Source organism: Oncorhynchus gorbuscha, unplaced genomic scaffold, assembly GCF_021184085.1.
Source record: "Oncorhynchus gorbuscha isolate QuinsamMale2020 ecotype Even-year unplaced genomic scaffold, OgorEven_v1.0 Un_scaffold_141:::fragment_3, whole genome shotgun sequence".
Classification (NCBI taxonomy): domain Eukaryota; kingdom Metazoa; phylum Chordata; class Actinopteri; order Salmoniformes; family Salmonidae; genus Oncorhynchus; species Oncorhynchus gorbuscha.
This window is the reverse complement of record NW_025744684.1, coordinates 1,351,625-1,367,375: the sequence shown is the minus strand read 5'-3', so window position 1 is coordinate 1,367,375 and position 15,751 is coordinate 1,351,625. Positions and strand designations below refer to the sequence as shown.

At 53.0% G+C, this 15,751-nt stretch overlaps 1 protein-coding gene across 1 annotated transcript in view; it reads right to left on the bottom strand.

Moving 5' to 3' along the window:
• The window catches only part of tex10 (testis expressed 10), a 60,393-nt gene that overhangs the window by 3,834 nt on the left and 40,808 nt on the right, over nt 1-15,751 (bottom strand). Inside the window, exons 14-15 of the mRNA XM_046332363.1 lie at nt 288-368; nt 26-210 (exon numbers count right to left, since the gene is read on the bottom strand). Coding sequence (XP_046188319.1) covers nt 26-210; nt 288-368 — 266 coding nt within the window. The remainder of the gene's footprint in view (nt 1-25; nt 211-287; nt 369-15,751) is intronic.

Sequence of the window (15,751 nt, the reverse complement as noted above, 5' to 3'; positions counted from 1 at the left end):
TGCACAGAGGTCACACACAGGCTACCTCTTGTGGTTGTTCTCTGAGGCGGTGTCCTGCTGTAGGGTCAGTAGCAGAGACAGTAGGCTGAGGCAGCAGCGGGACAGGAACCTCAGTAGAGGTTCACTGGGGAGGAAGGACAGGTCCAACAGTCTGGCCACTGCTCTCAACAACCCTGCTGCCATACTGTCTGGTACCACAGACAGACCAGTCTGGGAAGGAGAGACACAGTTACACACACACACACACACACACACAGAGATGAGTACACACAAGTACACCATCTCACCAGGTTCTTGCAGATGCCGTTCTGCAGCACGTCAAAGCACTGTGAACGAGACCCCAGCGTCTCCAAGCAGTGGCACACTTCCTGTGGGTGGGACATAGACAGTGGTTAAGATCACTTCCTGCTGTTTTATAGGTCATATTTCACAACATTAATATATTCATATCGGAGTGTCTCCCGAGTGGCGCAGCAGTCTAAGGCACTGCATCTCAGTAGGCTGGACACATGACATTTTTAACAATGCTTTTTTCTAATAAAAACTAGTTCATTGCATCCACGGTGGAGCCCAGTTTCATAATATTACCATATATCCCAGCTGCCTGCCATGGTATTGAAGTGATCACAAAAAAACAGGCCTTATTTTAGGGCATTTTTCACCCTGCCAGCTCCTATTAGTTCTATTGAACACTGTGGCACCAACACACATTCCAAACGTTCTAATCCCAGTTTATTGTACTATGTCACAATGCCTGCTTTACTATTGTTGGCAATGGAGACCTGCACACGTTGTTTATAGTTCAAATTTAAACAACTAAAAATAACTCGTGGAACTCTGAGGTCGTCCCATTGTTTACTATAGGGAAATATAGGTATGTCTGTCTATTTTGCCAATTATCTCGCAATGTGTATATTTAGATTTTTTTATTTATTATCTGGACACCATTTTAATCATGAGAATCTCTTCTTTCTAATTATGTAAGGCTGGGCAGTGTATCTCGTAGTCATTAAACGCTATCCCCGAAATACCTTTTGCCCTTGAAACGCCAAGCTCCCCCCATTGTTTTCCTATGGAGAAGCATTCAGGTATATTTCGCCACATATCTCGCAATGTGTATATTTAAAAAATGTTCAATTCGGACACCATATTAATCATGAGAATCTCCTCTCTCGAATTATGTAAGGCTGGGCAGTGTATCTCATTGTCATCAAATTCTAGACCTGAAATGGAAGTTGCAATTTTTTCCCAACTGGAATTCTAAGCATCACTTCAGTCAAAACAGCCTCTGCGAACATGCCATTCCATTCATTTGCTATGGGCCCGCGCATGTGTTCCAGTTTAGCCAACGTTTTTTTGCCATTTTCAGCCTTGGGTGAATTTTGACTTGTTCTATTGTCCAGCCTAATCTCAGTACAAGAGGCGTCACTACAGTCCCTGGTTCGAATCCAGGCTGTATCACATCCGGCCGTGATTGGGAGTCCCATAGGGCGGCGCACAATTGGCCCAGCATCGTCCGGGTTTGGCCCTCGTTGTAAATAATTTTTTATTAACCTCACCTCTCCTCCACATCCACCAGATACCTCTCCTCTCCTTCACATCCACCAGATACCTCTCCTCTCCTCTCCTTCCACCAGATACCTCTCCTCTCCTCTCCATCCACCAGATACCTCTCCTCTCCTTCCACCAGATACATCTCCTCTCCTCTCCATCCACCAGATACCTCTCCTCTCCTCTCCATCCACCAGATACCTCTCCTCTCCTTCACATCCACCAGATACCTCTCCTCACCATCCACCAGATACCTCTCCTCTCCTTCCACCAGATACCTCTCCTCCACATCCACCAGACACCTCTCCTCTCCTCCACATCCACCAGATACCTCTCCTCTCCTTCACATCCACCAGATACCTCCTCTCCTCCACATTCATCACATACCTCCTCTCCTCCACATCCACCAGATACCTCTCTTCTATACCACATCCACCAAATAACTCTCCTCCACATCAACCAGATACATCCTCTCCTCCACATCCAGCAGATACCTCTCCTCTCCTCAACATCCACCAGATACCTCTCCTCTCCTCCACATCCACCAGATACCTCTCCTCTCCTCCACATCCACCAGATACCCCTCCTCTCCACATTCACCAGATACCTCCTCTCCACATTCACCAGATACCTCCTCTCCTCCACATCCACCAGATACCTCCTCTCCTCCACATCCACCAGATACCTCCTCTCCTCCACATCCACCAGATACCTCCTCTCCTCCACATCCACCAGATACCTCCTCTCCTCCACATTCACCAGATACCTCCTCTCCTCCACATCCACCAGATACCTCCTCTCCTCCACATCCACCAGATACCTCCTCTCCTCCACATCCACCAGATACCTCCTCTCCTCCACATCCACCAGATACCTCCTCTCCACCACATACACCAGATAGCTCTCCTCTCCTCCACATCCACCAGATACCTCTCCTCCACATCCACCAGATACCTCCTCTCCTCCACCTCACCTCCACCAGATACCTCCTCTCCTCCACATCCACCAGATACCTCTCCTCCACATCCACCAGATACCTCCTCTCCTCCACCTCACCCACCAGATACCTCTCCTCCACATCAACCAGATACCTCACCTCTCCTCCACATCAGCCAGATACCTCCTCTCCTTCACATCTACCAGATACCTCTCCTCTCCTTCACATCCACCAGATACCTCTCCTTCACATCCACCAGATACCTCTCCTTCACATCCACCAGATACCACCTCTCCTCCACATCCACCAGATACCTCTCCTCCACATCTACCAGATACCTCCTCTCCTCCACATCCCTCTCCTCTCCTCCACATCCACCAGATACCTCTCCTCCAGATCCACCAGATACCACATCTCTCCTCCACATCCCTCTCCTCTCCTCCACATCCACCAGATACCTCTCCTCGCCTCCACATCCACCAGATACCTCCTCTCCTCCACATCCACCAGATACCTCCTCTCCTCCACATCCACCAGATACCTCTCCTCCACATCTACCAGATACCTCTCCTCTCCTCCACATCCCCTCCTTCACATCCCTCTCTTCTCCTCCACATCCAGATACCTTCACTCCTCCCCTCCACATCCACCAGATACCTCCTCTACTCCACATCCACCAGATACCTCCTCTCCTCCACATCCACCAGATACCTCCTCTCCTCCACATCCACCAGATACCTCCTCTCCTCCACATCCACCAGATACCTCGTCCCCTCCACATCCACCAGATACCTCCTCTCCTCCACATCCACCAGATACCTCTCCTCCACATCAACCAGATACCTCACCTCTCCTCCACATCAGCCAGATACCTCCTCTCCTTCACATCAGCCAGATACCTCCTCTCCTTCACATCTACCAGATACCTCTCCTCCACATCCACCAGATACCTCCTCTCCTCCACATCCACCAGATACCTCCTCTCCTCCACATCCACCAGATACCTCTCCTCCACATCTACCAGATACCTCTCCTCTCCTCCACATCCCCTCCTTCACATCCCTCTCTTCTCCTCCACATCCAGATACCTTCACTCCTCCCCTCCACATCCACCAGATACCTCCTCTACTCCACATCCACCAGATACCTCCTCTCCTCCACATCCACCAGATACCTCCTCTCCTCCACATCCACCAGATACCTCCTCTCCTCCACATCCACCAGATACCTCGTCCCCTCCACATCCACCAGATACCTCCTCTCCTCCACATCCACCAGATACCTCTCCTCCACATCAACCAGATACCTCACCTCTCCTCCACATCAGCCAGATACCTCCTCTCCTTCACATCTACCAGATACCTCTCCTTCACATCTACCAGATACCTCTCCTCTCCTTCACATCCACCAGATACCTCTCGTCTCCTCCACATCCACCAGATACCTCTCCTCTCCTTCACATCCACCAGATACCTGTCCTCTCCTCCACATCCACCAGATACCTCTCCTCTCCTCCACATCCCTCTCCTCTCCTCCACATCCACCAGATACCTCTCCTCTCCTCCACATCCACCAGATACCTCTCCTCTCCTCCACATCCACCAGATACCTCTCTCCTCCACATCCACCAGATACCTCTCCTCTCCTCCACATCCACCAGATACCTCTCCTCTCCTCCACATCCACCAGATACCTCTCCTCTCCTCCACATCCACCAGATACCTCCTCTCCTCCACATCCACCAGATACCTCCTCTCCTCCACATCCACCAGATACCTCCTCTCCTCCACATCCACCAGATACCTCCTCTCCTCCACATCCACCAGATACCTCCTCTCCTCCACATCCACCAGATACCTCCTCTCCTCCACATCCACCAGATACCTCCTCTCCTCCACATCCACCAGATACCTCCTCTCCTCCACATCCACCAGATACCTCTCCTCTCCTCCACATCCACCAGATACCTCTCCTCTCCTCCACATCCACCAGATACCTCTCCTCTCCTCCACATCCACCAGATACCTCTCCTCCACATCCACCAGATACCTCTCCTCCACATCCACCAGATACCTCTCCTCCACATCCACCAGATACCTCTCCTCCACATCCACCAGATACCTCCTCTCCTCCACCTCACCTCCACATCCACCAGATACCTCCTCTCCTCCACATCCACCAGATACCTCCTCTCCACCACATCCACCAGATACCTCTCCTCTCCTCCACATCCACCAGATACCTCTCCTCCACACCCACCAGATACCTCCTCTCCTCCACCTCACCCACCAGATACCTCTCCTCCACATCAACCAGATACCTCACCTCTCCTCCACATCAGCCAGATACCTCCTCTCCTTCACATCTACCAGATACCTCTCCTCTCCTTCACATCCACCAGATACCTCTCCTCTCCTTCACATCCACCAGATACCTCTCATCTCCTCCACATCCACCAGATACCTCTCCTTCACATCCACCAGATACCTCTCCTTCACATCCACCAGATACCTCTCCTCTCCTTCACATCCACCAGATACCTCTCCTCTCCTTCACATGCACCAGATGCCTCTCCTCTCCTTCACATGCACCAGATGCCTCCTCTCCTCCACATCCACCAGATACCTCTCTTCTCCTCCACATCCACCAGATACCTCTCCTCTCCTCCACATCCACCAGATACCTCTCCTCTCCTCCACCAGATACCTCAACTCCTCCACATCCACCAGATACCTCTCCTCCACATCCACCAGACACCTCTCCTCTCCTCCACATCCACCAGATACCTCTCCTCTCCTTCACATCCACCAGATACCTCCTCTCCTCCACATTCATCACATACCTCCTCTCCTCCACATCCACCAGATACCTCTCTTCTATACCACATCCACCAAATAACTCTCCTCCACATCAACCAGATACATCCTCTCCTCCACATCCAGCAGATACCTCTCCTCTCCTCCACATCCAGCAGATACCTCTCCTCTCCTCCACATCCACCAGATACCTCTCCTTCACATCCACCAGATACCTCTCCTCTCCTCCACATCCACCAGATACCTCTCCTCTCCTCCACATCCACCAGATACCTCCTCTCCTCCACATCCACCAGATACCTCCTCTCCTCCACATCCACCAGATACCTCCTCTCCTCCACATCCACCAGATACCTCCTCTCCTCCACATCCACCAGATACCTCCTCTCCTCCACATCCACCAGATACCTCCTCTCCTCCACATCCACCAGATACCTCCTCTCCTCCACATCCACCAGATACCTCCTCTCCTCCACATCCACCAGATACCTCCTCTCCTCCACATCCACCAGATACCTCTCCTCTCCTCCACATCCCAGATACCTCCTCTCCTCCACATTCACCAGATACCTCCTCTCCTCCACATCCACCAGATACCTCCTCTCCTCCACATCCACCAGGTACCTCCTCTCCTCCACATCCACCAGATACCTCCTCTCCTCCACATCCACCAGATACCTCTCCTCCACATCCACCAGATACCTCTCCTCCACATCCACCAGATACCTCTCCTCCACATCCACCAGATACCTCCTCTCCTCCACCTCACCTCCACATCCACCAGATACCTCCTCTCCTCCACATCCACCAGATACCTCCTCTCCACCACATACACCAGATAGCTCTCCTCTCCTCCACATCCACCAGATACCTCTCCTCCACATCCACCAGATACCTCCTCTCCTCCACCTCACCTCCACCAGATACCTCCTCTCCTCCACATCCACCAGATACCTCCTCTCCTCCACATCCACCAGATACCTCCTCTCCTCCACCTCACCCACCAGATACCTCTCCTCCACATCAACCAGATACCTCACCTCTCCTCCACATCAGCCAGATACCTCCTCTCCTTCACATCTACCAGATACCTCTCCTCTCCTTCACATCCACCAGATACCTCTCCTTCACATCCACCAGATACCACCTCTCCTCCACATCCACCAGATACCTCTCCTCCACATCTACCAGATACCTCCTCTCCTCCACATCCCTCTCCTCTCCTCCACATCCACCAGATACCTCTCCTCCAGATCCACCAGATACCACATCTCTCCTCCACATCCCTCTCATCTCCTCCACATCCACCAGATACCTCTCCTCGCCTCCACATCCACCAGATACCTCCTCTCCTCCACATCAACCAGATACCTCCTCTCCTCCACATCAACCAGATACCTCCTCTCCTCCACATCAACCAGATACCTCCTCTCCTCCACATCCCCCAGATACCTCCTCTCCTCCACATCCACCAGATACCTCCTCTCCTCCACATCCCTCTCCTCTCCTCCACATCCACCAGATACCTCCTCTCCTCCACATCAACCAGATACCTCCTCTCCTCCACATCCACCAGATACCTCCTCTCCTCCACATCCACCAGATACCTCCTCTCCTCCACATCCACCAGATACCTCTCCTCCACATCTACCAGATACCTCTCCTCTCCTCCACATCCCCTCCTCTCCTTCACATCCCTCTCTTCTCCTCCACATCCAGATACCTTCACTCCTCCCCTCCACATCCACCAGATACCTCCTCTCCTCCACATCCACCAGATACCTCCTCTACTCCACATCCACCAGATACCTCCTCTCCTCCACATCCACCAGATACCTCCTCTCCTCCACATCCACCAGATACCTCGTCCCCTCCACATCCACCAGATACCTCCTCTCCTCCACATCCACCAGATACCTCTCCTCCACATCAACCAGATACCTCACCTCTCCTCCACATCAGCCAGATACCTCTCCTTCACATCTACCAGATACCTCTCCTCTCCTTCACATCCACCAGATACCTCTCCTCTCCTCCACACCCACCAGATACCTGTCTTCTCCTCCACATCCACCAGATACCTCTCCTCTCCTCCACATCCCTCTCCTCTCCTCCACATCCACCAGATACCTCTCCTCTCCTCCACATCCACCAGATACCTCTCCTCTCCTCCACATCCACCAGATACCTCTCCTCTCCTCCACATCCACCAGATACCTCCTCTCCTCCACATCCACCAGATACCTCCTCTCCTCCACATCCACCAGATACCTCCTCTCCTCCACATCCACCAGATACCTCCTCTCCTCCACATCCACCAGATACCTCCTCTCCTCCACATCCACCAGATACCTCCTCTCCTCCACATCCACCAGATACCTCTCCTCTCCTCCACATCCACCAGATACCTCCCCTCTCCTCCACATCCACCAGATACCTCCTCTCCTCCACATCCACCAGATACCTCCTCTCCTCCACATCCACCAGATACCTCTCCTCTCCTCCACATCCACCAGATACCTCCTCTCCTCCACATCCACCAGATACCTCTCCTCTCCTCCACATCCACCAGATACCTCCTCTCCTCCACCTCACCTCCACATCCACCAGATACCTCCTCTCCTCCACATCCACCAGATACCTCCTCTCCACCACATACACCAGATAGCTCTCCTCTCCTCCACATCCACCAGATACCTCTCCTCCACACCCACCAGATACCTCCTCTCCTCCACCTCACCCACCAGATACCTCTCCTCCACATCAACCAGATACCTCACCTCTCCTCCACATCATCCAGATACCTCCTCTCCTTCACATCTACCAGATACCTCTCCTCTCCTTCACATCCACCAGATACCTCTCCTTCACATCCACCAGATACCTCTCCTCTCATCCACATCCACCAGATACCACATCTCTCCTCCACATCCACCAGATACCTCTCCTCCACATCTACCAGATACCTCCTCTCCTCCACATCCCTCTCCTCTCCTCCACATCCACCAGATACCTCTCCTCCAGATCCACCAGATACCACATCTCTCCTCCACATCCCTCTCCTCTCCTCCACATCCACCAGATACCTCTCCTCGCCTCCACATCCACCAGATACCTCCTCTCCTCCACATCAACCAGATACCTCCTCTCCTCCACATCCACCAGATACCTCCTCTCCTCCACATCCACCAGATACCTCCTCTCCTCCACATCCCTCTCCTCTCCTCCACATCCACCAGATACCTCTCCTCCACATCCACCAGATACCTCCTCTCCTCCACATCCACCAGATACCTCCTCTCCTCCACATCCACCAGATACCTCCTCTCCTCCACATCCACCAGATACCTCCTCTCCTCCACATCCACCAGATACCTCCTCTCCTCCACATCCACCAGATACCTCCTCTCCTCCACATCCACCAGATACCTCCTCTCCTCCACATCCACCAGATACCTCCTCTCCTCCACATCCACCAGATACCTCCTCTCCTCCACATCCACCAGATACCTCTCTTCTCCTCCACATCCACCAGATACCTCTCCTCTCCTCCACATCCCCTCCTCCACATCCCTCTCTTCTCCTCCACATCCAGATACCTCCACCCCTCCCCTCCACATCCACCAGATACCTCCTCTCCTCCACATCCACCAGATACCTCCTCTCCTCCACATCCACCAGATACCTCGTCTCCTCCACATCCACCAGATACCTCCTCTCCTCCACATCCACCAGATACCTCTCCTCCACATCCACCAGATACCTCACCTCTCCTCCACATCAGCCAGATACCTCCTCTCCTTCACATCTACCAGATACCTCTCCTTCACATCTACCAGATACCTCTCCTCTCCTTCACATCCACCAGATACCTCTCGTCTCCTCCACATCCACCAGATACCTCTCCTCTCCTCCACACCCACCAGATACCTGTCCTCTCCTCCACATCCACCAGATACCTCTCCTCTCCTCCACATCCCTCTCCTCTCCTTCACATCCACCAGATACCTCCTCTCCTCCACATCCCTCTCCTCTCCTTCACATCCACCAGATACCACACCTCTCCTCCAAATCCCTCTCCTCCACATCCACCAGATATCTCCTCTCCTCCACATCCACCAGATACCTCTCCTCTCCTCCACATCCACCAGATAACTCTCCTCTCTCCTCCACATCCACCAGATACCTCTCCTCTCCTCCACATCCACCAGATACCTCTCCTCTCCTCCACATCCACCAGATACCTCTCCTCTCCTCCACATCCACCAGATACCTCTCCTCTCCTCCACATCCACCAGATACCTCTCCTCTCCTCCACATCCACCAGATACCTCTCCTCTCCTCCACATCCACCAGATACCTCTCCTCTCCTCCACATCCACCAGATACCTCTCCTCTCCTCCACATACACCAGATACCTCGTCTCCTCCTCTCCACATCCACCAGATACCTCTCCTCTCCTCCACATACACCAGATACCTCGTCTCCTCCACATACACCAGATACCTCTTCTCCTCCACCAGATACCTCCTCTCCTCCACATCCACCAGATACCTCCTCTCCTCTCCTCCACATCCACCAGATACCTCTCCTCTCCTCCACATCCACCAGATACCTCCTCTCCTCCACATCCACCAGATACCTCTCTTCTCCTCCACATCCACCAGATACCTCCTCTCCTCTCCTCCACATCCACCAGATACCTCCTCTCCTCCACATCCACCAGATACCTCTCTTCTCCTCCACATCCACCAGATACCTCTCCTCTCCTCCACATCCACCAGATACCTCCTCTCCTCCACATCCACCAGATACCTCCTCTCCTCCACATCCACCAGATACCTCCTCTCCTCCACATCCACCAGATACCTCCTCTCCTCCACATCACCAGATACCTCCTCTCCTCCACATCCACCAGATACCTCCTCTCCTCCACATCCACCAGATACCTCTCTCTCCTCCACATCCACCAGATACCGCCTCTCCTCCACATCCACCAGATACCTCCTCTCCTCCACATCCACCAGATACCTCTCTTCTCCTCCACATCCACCAGATACCTCTCCTCTCCTCCACATCCCCCTCCTCTCCTTCACATCCCTCTCCTCTCCTCCACATCCACCAGATACCTCCACTCCTCCTCTCCACATCCACCAGATACCTCCTCTACTCCACATCCACCAGATACCTCCTCTACTCCACATCCACTAGATACCTCCTCTCCTCCACATCCACCAGATACCTCCTCTCCTCCACATCCACCAGATACCTCTCCACCACATCCACCAGATAGCTCTCCTCTCCTCCACATCAGCCAGATACCTCCTCTCCTTCACACCCACCAGATACCTCTCCTTCACATCCACCAGATACCTCTCCTCTCCTTCACATCCACTAGATACCTCTCCTCTCCTTCCCATCCACCAGATACCTCTCCTCTCCTTCACATCCACCAGATACCTCCTCTCCTCCACATGCACCAGATACCTCCTCTCCTCCACATGCACCAGATACCTCTCTTCTCTCCACATCCACCAGATACCTCTCCTCCACATCCACCAGATACCTCTCCTCCACATCCACCAGATACCTCCTCTCCTCCACATCCACCAGATACCTCTCTTCTATACCACATCCACCAAATAACTCTCCTCCACATCAACCAGATTCATCCTCTCCTCCACATTCACCAGATACCTCCTCTCCTCCACATCCACCAATTACCTCTCTTCTATACCACATCCACCAAATAACTCTCCTCCACATCAACCAGATACATCCTCTCCTCCACATCCAGCAGATACCTCTCCTCTCCTCCACATCCACCAGATACCTCTCCTCCACATCCAGCAGATACCTCTCCTCTCCTCCACATCCACCAGATACCTCTCCTCTCCTCCACATCCACCAGATACCTCTCCTCTCCTCCACATCCACCAGATACCTCCTCTCCTCCACATCCACCAGATACCTCCTCTCCTCCACATCCACCAGATACCTCCTCTCCTCCACCTCACCTCCACATCCACCAGATACCTCCTCTCCTCCACATCCAGATACCTCCTCTCCTCCACATCCACCAGATACCTCCTCTCCTCCACATCCACCAGATACCTCCTCTCCTCCACATCCACCAGATACCTCCTCTCCTCCACATCCACCAGATACCTCCTCTCCTCCACCTCACCCACCAGATACCTCTCCTCCACATCAACCAGATACCTCACCTCTCCTCCACATCTACCAGATACCTCTCCTCTCCTTCACATCTACCAGATACCTCTCCTCTCCTTCACATCCACCAGATACCTCTCCTCTCCTTCACATCCACCAGATACCTCTCATCTCCTCCACATCCACCAGATACCTCTCCTCTCCTCCACATCCAACAGATACCTCTCCACCACATCCACCAGATACCTCTCTTCCACATCAACCAGATACCTCCTCTCCTTCACATCTACCAGATACCTCTCCTCTCCTTCACATCCACCAGATACCTCTCCTCTCCTTCACATCCACCAGATACCTCTCCTCTCCTTCACATCCACCAGATACCTCTCATCTCCTCCACATCCACCAGATACCTCTCCTCCACATCCACCAGATACCTCTCCTTCACATCCACCAGATACCTCTCCTCTCCTTCACTTGCACCAGATGCCTCTCCTCTCCTTCACATGCACCAGATGCCTCTCCTCTCCTTCACATGCACCAGATGCCTCTCCTCTCCTTCACATGCACCAGATGCCTCCTCTCCTCCACATCCACCAGATACCTCTCTTCTCCTCCACATCCACCAGATACCTCTCTTCTCCTCCACATCCACCAGATACCTCTCCTCTCCTCCACATCCACCAGATACCTCTCCTCTCCTCCACATCCACCAGATACGTATACTCCACATGCACCAGTTACCTCACCTCTCCTTCACATCCACCAGATACCTCTCCTTCACATCCACCAGATACCTCAACTCCTTCACATCCACCAGATACCTCTCCTTCACATGCACCAGTTACCTCACCTCTCCTTCACATCCACCAGATACCTCTCCTCTCCTTCACATCCACCAGATACCTCAACTCCTCCACATCCACCAGATACCTCTCCTCCACATCCACCAGATACCTCCTCTCCTCCACATCCACCAGATACCTCCTCTCCTCCACATCCACCAGATACCTCCTCTCCATCAAATAACTCTCTCCACATCCCTCTCATTCACCTCTCCTTCACATCCACCAGATACCTCCTCTCCTACCCACACCAAATCCCTCTCCCTCAGATCTCTCCTCCACATCCACCAGATACCACACCTCTCCTCCAAATCCCTCTCCTCCACATCCACCAGATACCTCCTCTCCTCCACATCCACCAGATACCTCTCCTCTCCTCCACATCCACCAGATACCTCTCCTCCACATCCTCAGATACCTCTCCTCCACATCCACCAGATACCTCTCCTCTCCTCCACATCCACCAGATACCTCTCCTCTCCTCCACATCCACCAGATACCTCTCCTCTCCTCCACATCCACCAGATACCTCTCTTCCTCATCCTCTCCTCCATCCTCTCATCCACAGATACCTCTCCTCTCTCAACATCCATCCACATCCACCAGATACCTCTCCTCTCCTCCACATCCACCAGATACCTCTCATCCACCAGATACCTCCTCTCCTCCTCCACATCCACCAGATACCTCCTCTCCTCCACATCCACCAGATACCTCTCCTCTCCTCCACATCCACCAGATACCTCCTCTCCTCCACATCACCAGATACCTCTTCTCCCATCCACCAGATACCTCCTCTCCTCCACATCCACCAGATACCTCCTCTCCTCCTCTCCTCTCCTCCACATCCACCAGATACCTCTCCTCTCCTCCACATCCACATCCACCAGATACCTCTCCTCTCCTCCACATCCACCAGATACCTCTCTTCTCCTCCACATCCACCAGATACTCTCCTCTCCTCCACATCCACCAGATACCTCTCTCCTCCACATCCACCAGATACCTCCTCTCCTCCACATCCACCAGATACCTCTCTTCTCCTCCACATCCACCAGATACCTCTCCTCTCCTCCACATCCACCAGATACCTCCTCTCCTCCACATCCACCAGATACCTCTCCTCCACATCCACCAGATCCCTCTCCTCTCCTCCACATCCACCAGATACCTCCTCTCCTCCACCACCAGATCTCCTCCACACCAGATACCTCCTCTCCTCCACATCCACCAGATACCTCCTCTCCTCCACATCCACCAGATACCTCCTCTCCTCCACATCCACCAGATACCTCCTCTCCTCCACATCCACCAGATACCTCCTCTCCTCCACATCCACCAGATACCTCTCTCCTCCACATCCACCAGATACCTCTCCTCTCCTCCTCCACCAGATGCCTCTCCTCTCCCACCAGATGCCTCTCCTCTCCTTCACATCCACCAGATGCCTCTCCTCTCCTTCACATCCAGATACCTCCTCTCCTCCACATCCACCAGATACCTCTCTCTCCACATCCACATCCACATCCACCAGATACCTCCTCTCCTCCACATCCACTCCAGATCCACCAGATACCTCCTCTCCTCCACATCCACCAGATACCTCCTCTCCTCCACATCCACCAGATACCTCTCCTCCACATCCACCAGATAGCTCTCCTCTCCTCCACATCCAGATACATCCTCTCCTCCACATTCACCAGATACCTCCTCTCCTTCACATCCACCAGATATCCTCTCCTCCACATCCACCAGATACCTCTCCTCTCATCCATCCCAGATACCTCTCCTCTCCTTCACATCCACCAGATACCTCTCCTCCTCTCCTTCACATCCACCAGATACCTCTCCTCTCCTTCACATCCACCAGATACCTCCTCTCCTCCACATCCACCAGATACCTCCTCTCCTCACATCCACCAGATACCTCTCTCCTCCACATCCACCAGATACCTCCTCTCCTCCACATCCACCAGATACCTCCTCTCCTCTCCTCCACATCCACCAGATACTCTCCTCTCCTCCACATCCACCAGATACCTCCTCTCCTCATCCACCAGATACCTCTCCTCCACATCCACCAGATACCTCTCCTCTCCTCCACATCCACCAGATCACATCCACCAGATACATCCTCTCCTCCACATTCACCAGATACCTCCTCTCCTCCACATCCACCAGATACCTCTCTTCTATACCACATCCACCAAATAACTCTCCTCCACATCAACCAGATACATCCTCTCCTCCACATCCACCAGATACCTCTCCTCTCCTCCACATCCACCAGATACCTCTCCTCCACATCCACCAGATACCTCTCCTCCACCAGATACCTCCTCTCCTCCACATCCACCAGATACCTCTCCTCTCCTCCACATCCACCAGATACCTCTCCTCTCCTCCATCCACCACATCCACCAGATACCTCCTCTCCTCCACATCCACCAGATACCTCCTCTCCTCCACATCCACCAGATACCTCCTCTCCTCCACCTCACCTCCACATCCACCAGATACCTCCTCTCCTCCACATCCAGATACCTCCTCTCCTCCACATCCACCAGATACCTCCTCTCCTCCACATCCACCAGATACCTCCTCTCCTCCACATCCACCAGATACCTCCTCTCCTCCACCTCACCCACCAGATACCTCTCCTCCACATCAACCAGATACCTCACCTCTCCTCCACATCTACCAGATACCTCTCCTCTCCTTCACATCTACCAGATACCTCTCCTCTCCTTCAGATACCTCTCCTTCATTCATCTACCAGATACCTCTCCTCACATCCTCTCCTTCACATCCACCAGATACCTCTCCTCTCCTTCACATCCACCAGATACCTCTCATCTCCTCCACATCCACCAGATACCTCTCCTCTCCTCCACATCCAACAGATACCTCCTCACATCCACATCCACCAGATACCTCTCTTCCACATCAACCAGATACCTCCTCTCCTTCACATCTACCAGATACCTCCTCTCCTTCACATCTACCAGATACCTCTCCTCTCCTTCACATCCACCAGATACCTCTCCTCTCCTTCACATCAGATCCTCCACATCCACCAGATACCTCTCATCTCCTCCACATCCACCAGATACCTCTCTCTCCTCCACATCCACCAGATACCTCTCATCTCCTCCACATCCACCAGATACCTCTCCTTCACATCCACCAGATACCTCTCCTCTCCTTCACATGCACCAGATGCCTCTCCTCTCCTTCACATGCACCAGATGCCTCTCCTCTCCTTCACATGCACCAGATGCCTCTCCTCTCCTTCACATGCACCAGATGCCTCTCCCTCCTTCAGATGCACCAGATGCCTCTTCTCCTCCACATCCACCAGATACCTCTCTTCTCCTCCACATCCACCAGATACCTCTCCTCTCCTTCCACATCCACCAGATGCCTCT